This window comes from Strongylocentrotus purpuratus, unplaced genomic scaffold, assembly GCF_000002235.5.
Source record: "Strongylocentrotus purpuratus isolate Spur 01 unplaced genomic scaffold, Spur_5.0 spur5_scaffold_6, whole genome shotgun sequence".
Lineage (NCBI taxonomy): Eukaryota > Metazoa > Echinodermata > Echinoidea > Camarodonta > Strongylocentrotidae > Strongylocentrotus > Strongylocentrotus purpuratus.
In genome coordinates, this window is record NW_022145612.1 from 45,940,235 (window position 1) to 45,961,164 (window position 20,930).

General features: G+C 38.3%; 1 protein-coding gene across 1 annotated transcript; it reads right to left on the minus strand.

The window, feature by feature from the left end:
- Positions 1-2,648: 2,648 nt before the first annotated feature.
- LOC115919284 (muscarinic acetylcholine receptor M4-like) lies at positions 2,649-9,474 on the minus strand. The gene has a single exon (XM_030972683.1). The coding sequence runs from the start codon at positions 9,239-9,241 to the stop codon at positions 7,208-7,210; it is 2,034 nt and encodes a 677-aa protein (XP_030828543.1). The 5' UTR covers positions 9,242-9,474; the 3' UTR covers positions 2,649-7,207.
- Positions 9,475-20,930: the final 11,456 nt, after the last annotated feature.

Sequence of the window (20,930 nt, forward strand, 5' to 3'; positions counted from 1 at the left end):
CACAGCTGTTTCAAGTTACGTATGAACACCCCCACCCCCAAACTCGAAACAGGTAACCCAGATATAAAAATATTTAGTTGATGAAACCCATATACAATCTAGGCTATCTTTGTAGAGAACAGAAACGGAGATACGAGGTGAGATTAACATTCAATTTTTTTCAAATAATCTTATTATCATCGTCAACAAGGGAATCAATATCCACGTTTGGAATGAACTTTTGCTATGCATAGATAAATTGTTTGAATGCTGTATCGAGGAAGAAGGAAACTCGCTAGCCCAGACATTGGACAACGGTCTGAAAGGCTGCAACATTTACCCAGACATCAAAATATCTCGAAACCTAATTCGGTAAGGGAATAAATTCCTACATCTGGAGGTGATGATGAATTAATGAAAAAACAGTAGGTGGTGAAATAATCCATTTATAAGCAAGAAATATGAAGACCCGGCCGAACGAGGACCAAATAGATTTTTATTTACAGCTGAGTTGAAGAATACATTGTTCCGAGTTTAGAAACCTTCCCCACACCACCTATTTATCACGATCTGAATTTGTTTGTAAACTTTAAATATTTTATGGCTCACCTTTGATCCTGTCCTATATCTGTCAGAAAAATTAGTTATTTGTTAACCGTAGCGTTTTATCACTATTGCCGAGACACCGTCCATAGAGGGCGCGTACACTATAAATAAAGCCAAACAAAAAAAATGTTGTGACAATAGGAAGCATTACATCCCATCAAACAATTTTGAAGAGAATTCGACCGTTTCAATGACAAGACTATCTTGATACTTCTTAGACCTGATGATGAATGATATATATTAACCTTGTACTTTAATTTGCACATTCGAGCGATAGCAGCTTTATAATTCTACAGCGCGTGGAGCACAATAATGCTCCCCAAATGGACAGTGCTTACTCAGCAGGGAGATTGGAAAATCACTACTAGGTTCTTAGTGTAGGGACCGCTAATTTTGTTACCTTAAATGTGCACGGTAACTTTGCATAATCTATTATAATGCAGTTCCTTCATTATTCACTAGATTTTGTAGATTTAAACATAATTTTGTGTTGTGTTCCCAAAATAATAGTACGATTGAAGGAATCAGGGTTGACAGCCAACAGCATCACTAATAATTTTTAATTTATCTTTTAAATAATTGAACAAAATGCTTCGTCCTGTTGTAAAGAATTGCATTCAACAGTTCCACTTCTCCCCCCTTCTCTCTGCATCTTATCGTCTAATTTTGATTATGCAACAATGTTCATTCCCCCCACGACAGCGTTAAAATCAGCCATCTTCACAACTTGTCCATAAATTCAAAAAACAAAAACAAAAACAATGCCTGAACGGCCATCGGCCACATTAGATACACAAACAATTTCTGAATGTTTTTTTTTGTCTTTCGGCTAATTGATAACATGAAAAAGGCTGTTTGAAGATCACAAATAGCCGAAATTATCTCGAAAATGACAATTTTGGGAATCATGGCACTTGGGGTAAATCTTTCTCATTGCTTCGCCGTGTTTAATACTTTGGAAATATAATTCTGTTTTACTCTTTGTCCTGTCTTGTCAGTTCATGATAGGCTACATATTTAGATTAAACTGAAATCATTTCATATTCACGCAAAAATAAAATGACATCTGAATCACATGAATTTGGTATAAAACGTATCTTCTTTTGTCTTTTATTTTCCATATTTGCATGCCATTTCGTTACGTTAAACATATTCAAATGAAACACACATCACAAACATCATTATTTATATCTTACAAAATAATACAGACACAATAAATTAAAGACAAACACACAAGTATATGGATCGCCGGTCATGTAAATCTCGTGATACATGGAGGGGATAGCGCACGAGATAACAACTTCGTATCGGCTCCGTTTACAGAGTCCACTTTACTTTTCAAATATTTCGAGATCATCTTGGAAAATAGATACAGCCCGCTCTCGAGCACTGAGGCATATATTTGACCAAAAATATGCCAACTTTACAAGAGTCGAGTACTGCATATACTCACATACTCGTGGTTAATAAATGTCAATCATGGGGCTACCTGGGGGCGGAGGCAGAGAGTTTAATGCACTAGGACACGCTTGATAAGTACAAAGTAAATATGGCTAACTTAGGAATAGGGGGCATATTTATGCTCTGAAGATGTACTCGAGTAGTTGTCTCCTATATTTAACTATCTGAAATGCGAGTATAAAGAGTTCATCTGCCGAGTTTGTTTTTACCGATTTTTAATGGCGGATCCGGGGGGAGGAAAAAAGCTTAAGGAAGAGAGGGAAAGAGAGAGAGAGAGAGAGAGAGAGAGAAGGGGGGGGGGCAAGCACACACAGCTGTATTACGAACACAACTAAAATGAGTGACAATTTCAATTAAAAAATAATGGTGTTGATGAAGATGGTTTAGAGGTCATAGTATTGTGCTAACATACCACTGAAAGTCACAAACACTACCACAAACAGAGTCGCAAATGCTTCGGAAGATCAGCAAAAGCCAAGAAAAGTAGATTTATTGCATGCGGTTCTGTTTTACCTTTTTTATTGGGCAACGCGGGAAGCTTTTTAACGTTTTAAGAGACAATCTTCTGTAAGCATTTGCGACGAAGTTTATATATATATATATATATATATAACCCCAAAAGATAAAAACGCATCACAATAAAAAGGTAATAATGACAACAATAAGTACACAAATAAATAAATATGTAACACTAATGTGCGAACGCAATAATAATGATAAAAGATGATTGAAGTAAAAAATACAATGCTAAAAATATTATGGACAAGAAAAGGGAACGTGCTTATGGCCGTAGTTTACAAATTACATCTGGCATAATCGGAATATATAAATATTGCAGCATAACTTTATAAGAGTTTAACCTATCTAGAGGTCTTTTCGCATTGATTTGATTTCATTACGTATGTTAAGTTGCCATATTAAAGTAATGGTTACAATGTTTTCTAGAAAGTCTGGTAGTGAGCGGTGAATTGTAGATGGCGTCGCGTTCTTTAGTAGTTTTTGTAGTCTTTATTGTCTAGTTGAAACGGTTTTAGAGGTACCCTATATCGTCCGAGTACCGGTGACGAGTCTTGCAACGTCGAGTTTAAATTCGTAATTTTGGGGTAAACTTTATGAGTAAAGTCATTATTGGGTTTAACAACACGGTGTCAGATGTCCAATGGTAACTTGTCATGCTACAAGTGATTGTCCAGATGGCATCGTCCTGTCTTTTGATAATAAATATTGTCCGAGTTGAAAATCGATTGGGTGGTATGTGTCCCAGGTAACAATTCATGGTCTAGTCATCCAGATAGTTTTCCTGCGGTGTCTTTGGTACAATCCTGTGTCATTTTTGGGAGTCGCTCTGGCGGTGTCAGTACACTATCATGTCCGATAGGAAAAGTCGAAAGTCTCTAAAGTCCGGTGTCCTCCTCTTCCATATTCTTTCAGGAGATATCTAACGTAGTTAGTCCAATTGGCGATCCATTCTTTTATATACCTCTCTTCCGTTCCATGTCCTACTGCAAAGCCATCAGGTGTCTGTATTGTCCTTTTTCTCAGTGAGGAGCCATTTGGGAAGTTCTCTTCGGTCATTTGCCTTATTGGAGACTCTTTTTGAAGGCATCCCCTTATCATCCAATGGATGAAAGTCATTATGGGCTCTAAAGTCCTCTGTTCTACTGGGAAAGCTATTCATGGTTGTGTTCAGAACTTCAAGGTCCAGTCTCTGCCTGTATCCATCTTGTGACTTTCGGGTCGTCTTTAAAGTCCTGTGTCCCGTTTGAAGTAGTTTTGGAGTGTCTCTTAAGTCCTATGTCCCATTTTAAAGCCACTTGGGTGCATGTTTATTCATGGGTCTCGTTAAGAAATCACTCGGGTACATCTCTATGTGCCTTGTTGCATCGGTAAGTTATTTCAGTGGTATCCATGTAGTCCTGTATCCCAGTGGGGATGTGTTTAATTCGTCATCGTCACATCAAACAGAGAGCTGTCGTAATCGGTTTGCAGGCAAAGAAATAGAGCTAGACGAACATGTAGTCACATTTCCAAGGTCATTCAAAGTTGTCTTTATTGTCATGTACAATTGGAAAATCATTTTAGTGGTGTCCATATATTCTTCAGTCCATAAGTAAAATATCTTGTGCTTTTAGTCCATCTTGTCAAGGAGATCATTCCGAAGGAAGATCGGTCCAATGTAAAAGTCATTCTTGTGGCGTCTCTCAAGTCACGTTTTGGTTGTCCCGTCATTCGTATACCATTATCAGTATAGAGCTCATTGGATGTCTGTCATTTCTCTTGTTCCCGAGCGTATATGATATTATCATAAATATCAAGGCCATTCATATGAAACATACCTCATTTATTTTTGGTCCAATATTGTCTAGATTTTCTCTTATTTCCGGATGTCCAAGTGTCGAACAGTCCGATTTCAATTGTTTAAGTATTGAATTGGCAAGAAAACTCAGTGCAGTTGTTATTGTCAGTCAACGTAGAATGCGCAGGAGAGAGATTTAAAAGTTCTTTCACAAAATTAGGTCGAAATAATTGATAATTACTCGTCTTTGAAAGTCTTGTCTAGGTCAGTTTGGTTTATATCTAAGTTGACAATTCACTGTCTAGTCAACAGCCAAGTTAGCTTTTAATTTAACGTTTAGATCAAGCTAAACATTTTATCTACATCGTTTCTTAATCAAATTAAACAGATTAAATCAGAAAACAAAGTAGCTTTGAGCACTGTTACTGAACCAGTAAGAGGGTGGGTGGGCAAACTCTTTTAATTTCGTCAGCATGGTCACGTATAACCTTTGAGGTAAATCCTTGTACCATTTATTGGCTCTGGAGTAGGTAGTACACAACGTCAGTAGTGCATAATTTAGTTTATTCAGGTAATAAGCAACGTGCCACGTAATTTTATAAATATGGAATGAATGTCAAAGCGTCAGTATAGTCTATAGTCAAAAAGTCAAGTTTTTTGTCACGTAAAGTCACGTAAGCGGTGTTTGTGATGAAGGGTGTAAAGAAAGAAAAGTCCTCTCCTAACGTGTCATCGTCGAAACCATATGAATATCTTTTTCAAATGGAATACTGCTTATCCGATGAAAAAAATATGTTTATATTACTAACATTATCAACAGTGAAAAACAAGAGGTTTCGTGACCTTGATGTAAATTTAATGTTGCGGTCGTAAGATCTTTCCTCTGTTCTAAATGTAAGTAATCCCGTTTTCTAATGGAAACTTTGGTTGCATGACATCGTGTCTTTCAACTACGATCAGCTTATCTGCTCTAAGCTCAAGTCTTGGCCCTGATTTAAAGGTTAATAAGAAAAAGTATGTCGATCATAAAATTTGTCGTCTGCATCGAGTTTTATGTTGTCGAACATTTATGTTTAGTCCATCAGTATTTATTTTCATGAAATCAAATGGAAATTGGTCGTCTAGAAATTAGGGTAGATGTAGCACAAAATAGGGTTTTCTTGTCCGTCTCGTACACGTAAAATCAAAGCAATTTCCAAACGATTTAAGTGCTCCCAAATGACGATGTCCGTGTAGGAATAGCAGTGATTGTCCATGTCCTTCTAGTGTGGTAGTTCATATTCATTTAGCAAGAGTCAAGTCAAATGATGATCTGGACCTCGAAGTGATGTCCGACCATTATATCAGCCTGTCGCTACATGGATATCACATTGTTATCAGCAGTCTGGTTGTCAGTATCATGTCCCATGTCTCTTTTCCCTTGTTATAACATTTTATTTTGACGAAAAACAACGTATTTTTAAAATATAAATTATAACTAGCATAAAGGGATTGTGGTATTTATTCATAAATATGACTGCTCAAGATAGTCGGCGAGTCATTCACAAATATGTAAGGTGAACATAAAACATTCTCCTGTCGATGTTATACAAAGTTTTTTACTAATTTTAAACCGTATATTCTTCAGGATTAAAAAAAATTGATTTGCATAGTAAACCTCTGTTTTGTAACACGAAGTCAGGTCATATGAGGTAAAGTCAGTCGGGGGTACATATCCCAGTCAAACGACAGCCCACAATACGGACAATGTCGGTTATGGTGAATCCCAAGAGATGTCGAAGGTCTCATGGGCCGTCGGTCTCGCTAGCTGTCGGTCCATGGAGCTTCTGTTACAATTCAAAGGATTATGAGACCAAAATTTCTGTCTCATTGGCTGTTGGTCTCGTGGGCCATGGGTCTCACAGGCTGCAGCCGAAGTAGGTAGTCGTAAGATGAGGTCATATGTCTAGGGACCGTTCAGTTACGAATAGTACGTCCCGTGATGTCAGGGTTGTATAGTTTCCAGTCGGTTATAGAAAGTGTACAGTTTATGTTGCGAGGGAATGTTGTAAGACCTTGGAATCTATGCGACGTCAGGGTCGTGATAGGTTCCTATGAAAAATGCATGAACATCAATCTTCAAATATCTAACCCTACTTTTAGCATAACGGCATTGTGGACTACACACATGCACATGAAACAGTTTAATAGTCTGATGATACAACAACAAAAAATGAACTACGAATATTAAAGACACCAGGGCCCTGTCTTACAAACAGTTGCGATTGATCGCAACTTATTTGCGATTGATATCAATCGTAACTATGTACATAAGAGATAGGAGACTGCAAATTTGCGATTGATTGGAGGACTTGGAATTGATTCGAATCAATCGCAATTCGTTATAAGACGGGGCCCAGGTTTGACTTTGTAAAGGGAATACAGACAAAATAATACCTGAACATTGTAAGGTTCTGACAAAAGTAAAAATAACCCTGCAATAATTCTTTTGAATATCATTTAAAGATTTCGTATCAAGCCCTTAAATTGCTACTTTGCTATGGCAATGACAGTTAATCTTATAAATTTGGATAAAAATGGTTTCTAAGCAACTTTATGATCTGTTTTATTTGTGTGGACGTCACCTAGTTGCTTCCTCACTACAACCGCATCGTTGTTACAACTCTTAGATCTTGTTCTGAAAGATTTCCGTATTTCCTTTCAAATATGAGATATATGTGAATGCTATAATACGTAAAGCTGTATCCGATTTATTGGTATATTATATGTAATTTCCTATACATCAATTACTTCGCAAAAATATATCTACATAATTTGATATCTGGCACTTAATGAATAATTTTGTTTCAAGACATTATAAGCAGCTCATTTGTTTTTCGGTCTTCTGTACATTGATCTGGTCTGGGGTTTGGGTTTGGTTGAAGATCTACACGAAGTGATGCCGAAGATCTTCTTAAAGGCTTTCCTAAAGTTACTGTTACACAATGGATAGATAAAGGGGTTCATGGTTGAGTTCAAGTATCCCAGCCATATCAGAGCATAGTGGACATTCGGGTTTACACAGGTCGGACAGTAAGCGATAACCATGAAGGAGATGAAATACGGTAGCCAACATGTGATGAAACAACTGACAATGATACCTAGCTGTTTGGCAGCTTTTCGTTCTTTGTTTAACGAGAAGCGTTTGATGCGATCCCGTAGGAACTCACTTGTCTTCCCATGCCGAATACTAAACCTTGCAAAGGAGAATCGACCGGCGACCCCACCGTTCTTTACTTGAGCTTTAGGTATAGCCCGACTGGGAGACAAATTATCCGGGCTTATATTATCAGTTGGAAGAAGGTGAGTAGGGCTGGAGCTCTCTTTGTTATACCTAACTCCCCGGTACTTAGGGCTTGTTGTCTTTCTTTCGTCGTAAGAGTTTCTTCGCAATGGTTCAAGTTCTTCTTTGGATGCAACCGAATCAACAGTAAATGAAATTCTCCTTTTCGCCGTCCCATTTGGAGCACGATCCGGACATAAAAACGCTTCTTCTTGCCGGAGAATGGACTTGTTATGTGATACATTACCGTTTATTTCTTTCATTTGAATGATCTCACCGTCCAACTGTGGATCAACAGTGCCACTCGAAGTGCTATTAGATGGTTCTTTTATCATTGGAACATGAATCGTTTCTATTCTGGGTCTGTTGTTCTCTTCAGGCAGAATTCTTTTTACTTGCTTTATAGCGAGCGCTTCCTTTTCGGCCCTTTTCCTCTTAAGTATCCGCTGCCCCGAGGGCACACCCATCATACTTGGACCTACTATACCCGCAAGACCCATAGTTGCTAATGTTAAGTGCGAGATGTTCTTTAACTGATGATCAACCTCTCCTTTCTTTATACGTTTAGCAGCGATATTTGGTGGACACGATTCGCTCTGGTCAGCGTATTCCTGTGAGGTGTCTTTGCTTGTGCTTAATGAATCGTAGTCTGGTATCCACGAAGCATTTTGTTCTTCCACTTCTTCCGGTTCCTCATTTGAAGGAGTGTTTGGACAAACATCGACCGCCACGGGTAACGGAATCATATGAGCAGAGTGTCTGATCGAATATTTTTTGTTACCGCTAGACCTTTGCCCGACACACATTTTGGACCTTGTCTTGATTTCATAAAATATCTTCCCATAAACGAAAAGCATGGACACTAACGGAATGTAGAAATTGAGTATTGCTGTCAGGACTTTAAATATTATATTGGAGCCGAATTCCGTGTCGCACTCGTCGGACGGGACACCCCTGGGTTCGCCATCCCGTTCAAAGTAATGCCAGCCCCACACCGGTACGATCCATGAAAAAGAAAGACACCAAGCCAAGCTTATCATAAGCATGGCGCGACGTGGAGTTCTTTTCTTCATGTATTTTAACGGGGAGCTGATTGACCAGTACCGGTCGAGACTGAGAATGAAGAGATTGAATATGGAAGCCGTACAGGTGACGTAGTCGACGGTTAACCATGTTTCGCACACGATGAGACCGAGTATCCATTTGCCTTCCACAAAGTAGATAATACTTAACGGCATCACGAGGGTTCCAATGAGTAGGTCCGCAACAGCAAGACTGAGAATGAAATAATTGCTCACTGTTCGAAGTCGTCGGTCCGTTCGTACCGCAACGATCACCAGGGCGTTGCCAATGCAGGTGATAAGGCTTACAAACGACATGGCGGTAACTATTGGTATGATCACTCGTAGAGGGCGCTTCACGACACTGGGCGATACTGCGCTTTCGTTGAAGCTGCTCTCGTTTATGGGGTAGCCTGAATAACCACTGTAATCCTCCTCACTAAACAGTTGAGGAGAAGTACTCGCGTGATCGATGTTCAGATAAGTTTCGCCTAATTTACCTAATCCAGACGCCATATTGGAGTCTTTTCGCGGGGTCTCTTCGAGAAATTACTCACATCAGTGTGTATCCATTCTACGGGAAAATCATCGACACGTGCACTTCAGTCAATCCAACCACTTGATAAAGCGTATGTTATCTTTCCTTTAAGATAAGAAAGCGTAGAAGGTATTTTTAACGTTCATCGGGCTGAAAAGCGCTCTTCTTTCATGTTGTATCAGCGTCGCGAGATCTTGTCTTGTGACATCGTGTAATCTGAAATGAAATAAGAACAACAAAATGCACATTACTTATCATATAAGAATATATTCTGCATGAATTGAATATGTATTGTTACACACAATTTAATATCTGTCTGTAGGAACTCGCTCACGAATCCTAAAGCGCTGTGTGTCTTATCGTAAAGAGAAGGCGCTATAGAAATGCTCGGTACTGTCATTAAGAACATGGCAACAGAGGAGTTACGTCTGAAAGTAACCTGTTTGAACCAAGAAGCGAAATACATGTAGACAGGGACATACGGAGAAAGATCGAGAGAAGGAAAAGGGAAAGGATAATTGGGAGGTTGGATAGAAAAGGTGAAATTATATTCATGCCATGTGAAAGGTCAGGCAGAAATAACTGAAGAGGGATAAATCAAAGGAATGTGACATGCTAGGGGAAGTACATGTATGATTAGAAAGCAAGAGAGAGAGAGAGAGAGAGAGAGAGGGGGAGAGAGGGGAGAGAGAGAGAGAGAGAGAGAGGAAGAGTGTGAGTTAGGGAAAGAGGAGAGGGGGGGGGAGAGAGATTTATTTTCTTTCAAGAAGCACCAATCTTCCGCCCATTTCTCCTAATGACACCAGACAGGTCAAGATGAGGGACCCATATTCTCGTCCTCGGGCGAGTGGTCAATGTCCAGTGTGGTGTCGATAACAAGAACTGCCATGTGATCATGATGACGAGCAACCTAGATAGAATCTAAAAGTTCACATTAGTCACGCTTGATGTTTACCATTCTGATCATATAGAAAGGAAGTTATGAAAGACGAGAGCAATGGTTCTGTCTTGAAATATTTAGGTGTTTGTCTCGAACAGCACATGGAGACTTGGAGGTTACTATCGTAGACAGTAGACTGTCATCCATGCAAGCGAACTTTGCCCAATTTGAATGACTCAATGACAAGGCTGTACCTTATTAAAAGGAAGGCAAGATAAGCCAGCATTGTCTCATCCCAACAAAAGGAATGTCATATATTTTGCTTGTAAATGAGCCTTTTCTTGAGTCTCTTAAACATATAATCAATGCGAATATGATATGTCAGCAATGGTTTTCGGACTGAAATAACAATATGAAAGGGCTTTTAATTGACCCACATTCATTGCTTTAGCCCAGACTCGGTACAAGAGGATTTTGACAGCATTTGTTGAAAAGTGTGATGCTTAGTCATCCATTGCAACATAGTTATGAATGGGGAATCATTAGACATAATATTAGTTACTCTTAAAAGTGAAATACAATTCAAGGTCGAATAGGTTATAACTTTTCAATAGGAATCTGTTGGGTATATTTTTTCAATATAATCCACAATAGAATCCACTTTTGTCATGCACCAAGCTAAATCTTTCCGATTTCCCTTTTTCTATCTTTGCAAACAAGTAAGCACCATTGACTTAATCAATATGAAGATAAAAGAATGGACGTTGCATTAATTGAGAGCTGAAGCAAGTTAATATCATTTTTTTTCTCCATGAAATCAGTTATGACCATAGTAATGTATGTGGCGTGTCAATAAAAATGGAACTCTGTGCGGGTGAAAATGTGTTTTATTGCCCGTAGTGCAACGATGATGGAAGGTTCATCTCATCTATTCAAGAAGAATACATTTTAAAGAAATGTCCAAACAATTCATTGTTAGCTACTTCCGTTCTGTTTTATATAGTCCAATACTGGGTTAAATACCAGTATGGTAGCCTTAACCGGGAAAAGTCATACTTCAAGGACCAACAGACCGATCATCTATCTCAGAGCGACAAGTGTTGTAATTTACTTCCTTCGATTCATTGACATGTAGATCATGCCGATGAGTTTTCCAGCAAAGTCTCACTCGATATCTCCGTGTTCGACGTTCCAAATCAATGAATCTGGTTTGGTCCTGTTTCGCGTCTGTATTACAGATAACCCATGGGAAGTAAAGAACGAGACAGTGCGTAACGTCTAATTGACTCATGGTTGATAGCATTACAACGCATGGGAAATAAGATGGCATGTACAATTCACAACGTTTGAGACAACTACATGAGCCCAGAGAGTCTTCGTTCATTCGATATGTCTCGTCTTAAAATGACTTTAGCTGGAAACCTCACTTAGCCATTTTCTTTTCTAGTGTACTTCGTGGTTGTCGATAAGTATGAATTGCTATATACCTTAAACAACCACGCCCACCTTTCTAAATGTGTGTTGTGTAATGTAATAATTAGTGTTCAAGAAATATGTAATAAAATATATATAATCCTTCCTATGAGTTTTTGCATTTCTGGTATACCACTGTTACTAGGCTGTTACTAGTGCTGCAATACCTACATTACGATTAATTGTTGGTGTCGCTATGGATCAACTTGCAACTTGCAATAATTAAGGGTGTAAAAAAAACTCTCGTAACTAGCGGAGCCGATATGATTTTGAATCGCCTTGAGCACTTTGCGTGGTGGATATGTGTTCTAATTCTCTTAATCACCTAAAATCACCCAAATAAGTATTATTTCATTATATTCATTGTGAACAATTCTAAATAACACATCACAAAACACCGCCATTTCGCCTCGTTCGCTTTCTACAAATGTCAAAAATCTTCCGATCGTGAACTGTATTTTCCGGTTCTTCTTCCAATCTAGGTAAAACTCCTTCCAGTTGTATCTTTATCAACACTTAAATAGATCTCGGTTGTACCGTCAACAGGGCACTAAGTAATTTAAGTAGAGTAGTTTCATCAGATAACCTAATAGTCCAGTCCACGTCAGGATGTTAAAAGCAAAAATATTTGATAAATGTCTTATTTTTAGTTAATCATATTTACTTCCTCCGTTGATTGGGAACGCCATGATTGATTCTGTTGCGACTATACGTTGACAGGTAAATTTATCTTGGAAGTTGTGTTAAAATATAATTGCATTAATGGACTATTCCTTCATGAAGACGTTTTCCACTCAGGTAGCCAATGGATATGAGCTTTAATAGAAACCTTTCGGGAGATAGAAACCGTGACTAAAAAAAACGAGGTCACAAGAACGGGAACATGTACGCTTACAGAAGGTTCTTGGTTTTACTGTAAGAATAATTATAGAGTATTAAAGCAGGACTGCACTACTTATAGCTATTTGCGCCCTTTATATAGCAAACAAGTCCTAAGCGGTACCCGATGGTCCCCCATGATCCCCTTATTCTTATGTTAATTGAGAGCTGATTTGATGAGATAAGAACCTGCCAGTGACCATGCAGGGAGGTCTAATCTTTCCTGTCTTCAATGCATGGATGTTAATTATAAGTTTACTGTATGTTCGCCATTTAGATTCACATTTTCATATTTTCTTTACAAAGATATTTCGATATCTCGGGGGAAAACACGTAGTCCTTTCCCCGAACCCTCCCCCCCAAAAAAAAAATTATAATAAATTAATTAATAAATTAATCAAAGAGAGAGCACCGTTTATTAAGTCTGGGAGAGATAATCTGGCTTTCTTTCCCAATTTTTTTCTCATTTACATGTATTATTGTTGAGAATCACCAGCATTTTGTTTTCGTCAGTTTGTTAGGAAGCATCACGTTAATATCCTTACGGGTTGCCTTCTTGCTTCAATAATTAACAACTGATCATTATCTAATATGATACTTTATTTTAATGATTTCAGTTGAATTTGAACTGAATTGAATTGGACTGAATTATTCCTTTTAAAGCCCAAAACAACTCCATCCTAAAAACGGAGTGACCCTTTGAGAGGTTATTTTCCGTAGAAACTCTTCCCTGTTGTTGTCACCTTTCCTTCAACTCTCATACCTGCACAAAAAAATATTTAAGAACAGAAGCTATAATTTGACTCTAATACTGCCTGTATTTTTCTTTGTAAACATCCTCCCAGGGGATGTGAAACTATAATTCAGTGGTAACTTCATACTCAATTTATACTCGACCTATTAATAAAGTGACACTTGATTTATTTTCCCATGTCACTCTCTCTCTCTCTCTCTCTTTCTTTCCCCTTTTTAATCAGTTTATTCATTACATCTAACAGAGTTTGACAGCAAATTACGTTGAATAACAAACTTCTTTCAAAGTAGGGAATCAAAACAATGCGATTCTGGTTCAAGAATAGTTTTGCCGGTGTCTCTTTGCGGTCCAAATGCATTCGTGTCAAATGATCAAATTTATCAGAAATGAAAACCTAATAATAATTGTTCATCATTTCAAAGGAATTGTTTGTGATTTGTCAATTCCAGCTAGATGAAAATATGCTTAGACGGAAAATAGGCAGGATTCATAATTGATGTTTATATTAAACTTCCTCTTATAGAAAACTCGTATCTACATGTATAAAACAACATGGCCCTTTAGGAATTTGATATGTTGTTTGTCCAAATTTTAGACTCACCTTATCCTACCTGTAAAATACAATCTTGAAAATATCAGGTATAATATGAATACGATATAAAATCAGCCTGCATTTGTATCTTTACTTCACCGGGTATGAACTCTGTTCAGATGCAATATTCAATCTAGTAACTGATGATTAAACATTAATTTATTCACTTTCTCCTTCACTCTATCTGCCTTTCATCTGTCTCTTTCATTCTTTACAGCTATATTTTACAGTGTGTGACATTTTAGGTTGAAAAATTAATTTTCATTCCACGAAACGGAAAATAAATAGGTTCGACTCCGAGGTCGGTCCAAGGCGATCCTTGTCTTGTGGAAATACATTATGTCAAATTGATATAATATTTATATCGTAAAAGGACAGGGAATTGTTGTTTCCTTTTGTTTAATCGAAGACAGTTGTATAATTATTATAATGGTCACAGTCGTGTATATTCGGCTATTTCTACTCAATCTTTTATCTGCTTGTTATTATTCAACTTAGATTATCAGTAAGCAAGCAACTATACGGTCTATGCTTACCATGTCTTTTAAAGAGCTCATACATTGTATATTGTATCTGTTCCAAAAGCTAATTTATCGATGATATCATGACACAGTAAGCAACTAGGCCACAGCTAATGCCCGCAATTGTTACTTCTATTTTTGTACTCTAATTATTCTTTTAAAAACACGTACGTGAGATCGAGGAGTACTAAAGGAATCAAGTAGCCGTGCCACTTTTGGCACCTAGACATACGCGATAAGACTTCCCAGATAGAACATGAGGGGGTCTAAACACACTGTAGGGCTGGTATTGCCGGAAGTGACGATGTCCTGATTTTGTCTAGTCACTATTGTTCCGGGCATTGAAATAAAATAAGGAACCCTCGGAAATTAGGTCATGGCCGAAGGACAAGATAAATATCTCATTATAGGCTGACTGAAAAGGAGACATTGCTACACCACGATCTAACATTTTCATCCGTATTACTAGAAATTGGCGGCTTTTCACTGATTCAGAACTCGTGCATTCTGTTCCCAATTTCACAGAGAACTGTGATTATTGACGTTTTTCTTAATGAGGTATTATATTATTTACATTAATGTATTTTTTTCAGGGGGATGAGCTTGACATGCTGCTTGGAAAGCGGATGTTTCTTGATTACCTCAAACAGTATTAAGCATATAGCCATGTCATTTAGGTGGAATTAAATCATCGGTGGATTAATTGTTTTCACCCAAAACATCATTATACAGGATTCCGATGATCATTATGTGAACAAAATCAAAATATTCATCCCCAGTATCTAATCACATGAAAACCGAAACAGGCGATGCGTCTTCGGCTGAAGGCTGATGAACTCAGTCGGGATATTAAATAGCAATTCCACTTGAAGAAAAAAAATAAAATCACGGATCGGTGAGCTCGAACCCCCGTCGGTGACCGGTGGAGCGCCGTATCTCCGACGGAGCTTGTGGGCGGGAGTACCACTTTGCTAATTCTACACCGCTTCATCTAGATGGAAATGTACCGTTCATAATCTGGAATATTGCACTTCACATGTGTATGCTAATCATTCGAGAGGCAGGTACCGAGAATGAAGATGGATACAAAGAAAAAAGAGAACCTCTCAGAAAGAGAAAGAGAACAAGGAGACAAACGAAGGGAGCGATGCAGGTATGATACCTGTGCGCCAATTTGGTTGAGCCAACAGAGCTAACGAACGGATCCCTACAAACCTAAGGCGACCACTGTCGCTTCCATCTCCCAACCCAGTCACAGGTCGGACATTCGCCTATTAAAAGTAACTCCTTCCATCGCCCACATGAGTACACAAGCGAAGTACGTTAACCTGTAAGACTAAATACTGCACAGGCAAATCATTCCTTATACATTCGGATAACAAGATCAGAAACGGGCATATTTATGATACTAAGCCGTGGTTACAGTACATAAAAAAGTACATGAACCAGTTATTCTTAACAATGACCCTGCGGTAGTGGGTTTATATGAGGCAGTTTAGAATCGACCAGACCAATCTTACTATTCAAAATAAATAGTTTACACATGTCACGATTATCTATCTGTAGGGCTAGAGGTCATATGAAGTCTTTTCGCGCTTAATTTTTCCCCAAATATATTTTGTCGACAGAATCTCGTAAAAGGTTTGTGAACGAAGAACAAGTATACCTAAAGGCTAAGCTAAGATTACATTACATCTTTCCTGGCGAGAAGTAACACACATCATCAAGCAAAAATAGAATAACTGATTGATTTAAACTCGCTTCAATTTTCAAAAGAGGACAATAGCTTAAAGTCCGGTGTCATTATTTATAATCGTACCAATGTGAGTATGATATCAAAGTAAATACAAACATGAAACCAAGAAGAAAACGTGGAATGAATTAAATTTGAATGTTAATTTGATTAAATGTCTAAACTCCACTCTAATCTATTTCTCGCATGTACTTATTTATTATTGTTTAAATTGGTATTGTTTTGGCGTTGTCATTTCAAAGAGAATTCAATTTCGAGAAAGAAAAAAAAATCGCGTTAGAAAAACATTTGATCACTTCCCCACCCGTCTTTACGACTCACTGGAAGTTTGTCTAACTTCAACTTTTGTACTTTCAGAGAGTAGCAAACTGTCCATTTTTCATTCCAGAAAATTATGTTCGTGGATATTGAAAATACCTGATATGATGAATCTATCATTCTTCCCCTGTTGGCATAAAATGTAATTCATGAGCTCACATGGATCAAACATAAATTTGATCATTTGAAGAACCGGCAAAATGTCAGTGGAACAAAATAGAGGTCAGTGTAGAATTACTCGAGAAACCAAACCATGCTTTGATTGTTCACATTCATTGGTGTATAGTATGTACCAGTGGCGTAATGAGAACTTGTTTGGGGGGAGGGGGGCAGAAGAAGAAAAAAAACCTGGAAAATCATGCCATTTTAGCAACATTTGTAAATCAGAATTAGAAATGAACCACGTTTCAATTGTATGGGGGGGGGGGGGGTTGGCAACTGCCCTATCGGTACGCCAGTGATATGTACATTGATAAAAGCTTATATGTTGCATTAGGGGATAATCTGATATAAAACACGTTAAAGATGTCAGCTACGTTGACAGTAACCGAATGAATACTGACACAACAGTTAATATTTCAGAGGAACAGAATTACTTCGTCTCTCTCAGGGCGCATACCATTCACAAGTGCGTGTGCAGCGTTCGTGACCTTTCACGGTTTTCGATCCCTAATGAAACGGTAAATTGAACACAAAGCTTAGACGAATCCATATTTTAAAGATCCATGCGAGCTGTTCGCATGTCAACTTAAATTTATAATGACAGATTACTGTCACCCAGGAACGGTTAAACTTTAAGCATACAGTTCGATCTTTAGAAAGTTGATCATTCTATTCAAAATCTCCGTTTAGGAGGTCATGCGTTTCTGGGGCAAGATCTACGACATTCTATTCCATCGCGTAATCATGCGAAACACCCCGTGGGGTCTTCAATATGTATATATTGTTTTTTTTTGGTAATGCTTATTTGAAACATTAATGTTTTATGTTGCCCCGCATGCATTCGATACAATATTGAATATTATTATGGTTTACCGACAATTTGATCTCCATTTGATGGATTTATGATTCAATAAGAACACAAGAAAATTGTTTTGGCCTCGTAAAATCTGCTGCAGAGAGAACTCACATGGTCTGATATATCAATTGGCTTTGACATTATTGTATTTCGTCTTCCCTCGTCATACATTCGTGTGTGAATTATGTGCAAATGAACACTTGTATCATGTGCATGGCACGTGTAACAACACCAGGGAACCGTTTCACAAAGCCTTTTTTCAATGACAAATGGCGCAAATTAGAGACAAATCTGCTGATAACCAATCAGAAGCAAGGATTTCACTAGCTTATAACAAACACTGTCATTTGTCACTGATGACAAGTTTTGTGAAATGGAGACTAGCTTTGTCACATGTTTGTCGTGGGGCCTATATCAAACGACATCAATATTAATTTAATGTAATATATCAAAATTCAGTAGTTCAATATTTAAGAGAATAAACACTTAACACATCTATCCTGTTTCCCTGTTGGTTTTTTCCTACACTGTGACAGACAGTTTTATTTCTCGAAGTGCTAAGGATGTTGCTCATTGTTTTTTCCATATCCTCTAATTTGGTGATATTTCAAAGGCGGTTCGTAAAATTGACTGGCCCTCAATTCATGCCATTAATTTCCAAGCATCTTTGTTGGTCAATAATCTTTGGTCCGGAGCTTTTTCCATAAACATCAGTGATGATTGCATCTTCCTATGTTCTCTGTGAAGTAAAGAGTTCGTCATCATAACAAAATCAAGAAAACATAAGGTGATAAAAAAACATTCAGTGAGAAGATATTTACATTACTTCTTCAATGAAAGCCCATTCACTTTTCTTTTCATCAGGTGACTGAAGATACTAACCTCAGCATGACATGGTACTCAGGCTATATTAAATAGAAATGATGATGGGAATAGTCATTAATCAATTCCTTCCGATAGCGAAGCATCCGTCTTTAACATTGGGGGACATCGCGTCCGCTCGGAGATTGCCACGCACTTTTGCTGCTCTGGAACTGACAGAATAAATGGAGCAGATAACACATTTAGCTGATGGTCGGACGGCGTTACGGCATCGGCAGGAGATTTGATTCATATTGCTGTAAGGCGTCGGCATAATGCGAGGCATCTATCTATCTTCAGGTCTAGCTCACCTGAGGAAGGAAGAGATGGCAAACACAGACTGACAGCCCGCTTCCTACTTAAAGGTGTACACATATGTATACGAATAAGGGTATGCTGTTTGGTTGAGTACAGCTCTGGTAGTCGGATGAAAAGGTGTGTTTATGCCATTTAGTGATGTACTTAAAAAGCAATGAACCTACGACGAGATTACATGATGACATTTAGGGGGAGGTTCACATAGCTAAGGTGTAACAAATCGATACTTGTCATGTTAACACGCGAACACCCGTTTCATGCATGAGTAGGGCTTATTTCAGGTGCCCCAATATTTTGCTCCGCTGACAAAATGCTCCTTGCTGTATTTCTCCAAAGATTTAGGATTACGGAGGAGATTGAAATGGTGAATTAGGCTAGGTTTAATATCGGCAAGGTTAGGTTTAGCGTAGGGTAGGATATAGGGTAAAAGGAATAGATTGAAATGGTGAATTAGGCTAGGTTTAATATCAGCATGGTTAGGTTTAGCGTTTGGTCGAGTGTTAAAGGATTCGATTAGGATATGAAATTTACCTCAGAATCGTCAGAGTTTGTGTCGTATTACACCCCTCCTCCTCCTTTAACCTGTGTCATCTTCAAAATAATGGGTCGGGTATAGTCCTCAAGTGTATTCCAAGAGAGAGGGCGGGCCTTGAGAATAAGGTTTCTCAATTGGGAGTTTGTGATGTTGTCGGCACCCCGAACTTAATGAGGTTATCTTGAAAAAAACGCAGGTGCTTGAGGAGTTAAAAAGGCGGTTAAGCTGTCAGATAAATATCACGCAGAACTGTTCCCCAGTGTACAGTTTTCTAAGAGCGAAGTGAAACAAATTGAAGTCACTTGACCCAGTTACATCTTTAAGAAAGAGAGTTACGTCAAGTCGGTGACTGATTATGTCTGCTTTACATATTCAACCAGTATACGTGCACCTCAAGACCTTTCCAATTCCAGTTTCCATTTCAATTTTCATCAACAGAACCATCGTCACGTTTTATATATTGGGTTTACAATGTGCCCTTGCCCATAACCTCGCACCACAGTCATTGAAACATAAAATGTATTGATTTCAATATGCATTCATTGAATTACGCATTCGATCGAAGCCATTGTTTTACACTAACCTTTTAGCGTGGCGTAACGGCAAGAAGAAATTCTCTATATCACATTCACTTTAATAAGAGAGTATCTTGCCATTTTCTCCGTCCTACCAACAAAAACAACAAACACAGCGTTCCAAGTGCAATACGAGGCGACTGCAAACACTAAAGAAACGGTAAGATCGAGACGCATGTGTTTGTGAATGTTCGAAGTGGAAGCCGTATCCATGGCAACAAAGTAAGACCTCCTTTAGTCCAATGGGGCGCACATAATCCTAGCTTGGAAAAGCTATCACTCCTGTGAAAGCATGATAATCCCCTACAGTCTCACGTTTGGCTTCGCCCGAGTCACGGGCGCCTATCCGAAACACTCTCACCCCCAACTGAGAAATACGGTAGAGCGAAAATCCTGAAGAAAACATGCATGCTTATTGAATTACACATTCGTTGTACAAATACCATGCCCTATTTCAATGAACTTTTAAAATTTAATACATTTCCCCCCTTTGGGATACACTGTTCGTATCAATAATGTAATACATACTCGTATATACCTCACTTTATTATCAAACGATTCCATCAACGCGGCCTCATGCAAAATTGTTCTTTCAGGAATGTATATGCTGGTAGAGAGGGAGATGAGTGGGTAGGTCAGTATATCATGGGAAGGGGTTGCACATTTCAACTCAAGAGGCTTAAAGGTACTAAGTCCCATTTGCAGGCCAAACAAATGAAAAGATTAAATTTGAACTTCCCTTAAAAAGGGGGCTTGAACATGTCTTTAACTTTAAGAGGGAAAATAACGACTATTAGTTTTCGAATCGACATAAGTGCTACCAAGTCAGTAGATAATAGGCTGATTGTACCGAAAGGTCGTACGTTTTGTGCTGGGCAAATATTCAATCAGTTTAATTTTGGCCATTACAAGAAGGGGGTTATTGGTGTAGACAAATTAATGCTCATGTACCCTTTACAGCTCGTTTTATGTATGTTATCACCAAAGAAGAAAAAGACAGTCAGTCACTCAATAGAGTCTGAAAGTGAGCAAGTATCCGGGTTTCCTTGCATAATTTGAATATTATGACACTGCTAACGTTTAAATTTCACAGATAGGACATACATGACATATTCATAATTTCTGCAAAGTTCTACAGAATTTGATGTTGGCTGCAAAAGGGACATGGTTTCTTTAACAACGATAGTCGA

Bases quoted from the DNA above. Each gene is read 5' to 3' on its own strand.
- LOC115919284 (XM_030972683.1), bottom strand. From the start codon at position 9,241: ATGGCGTCTGGATTAGGTAAATTAGGCGAAACTTATCTGAACATCGAT.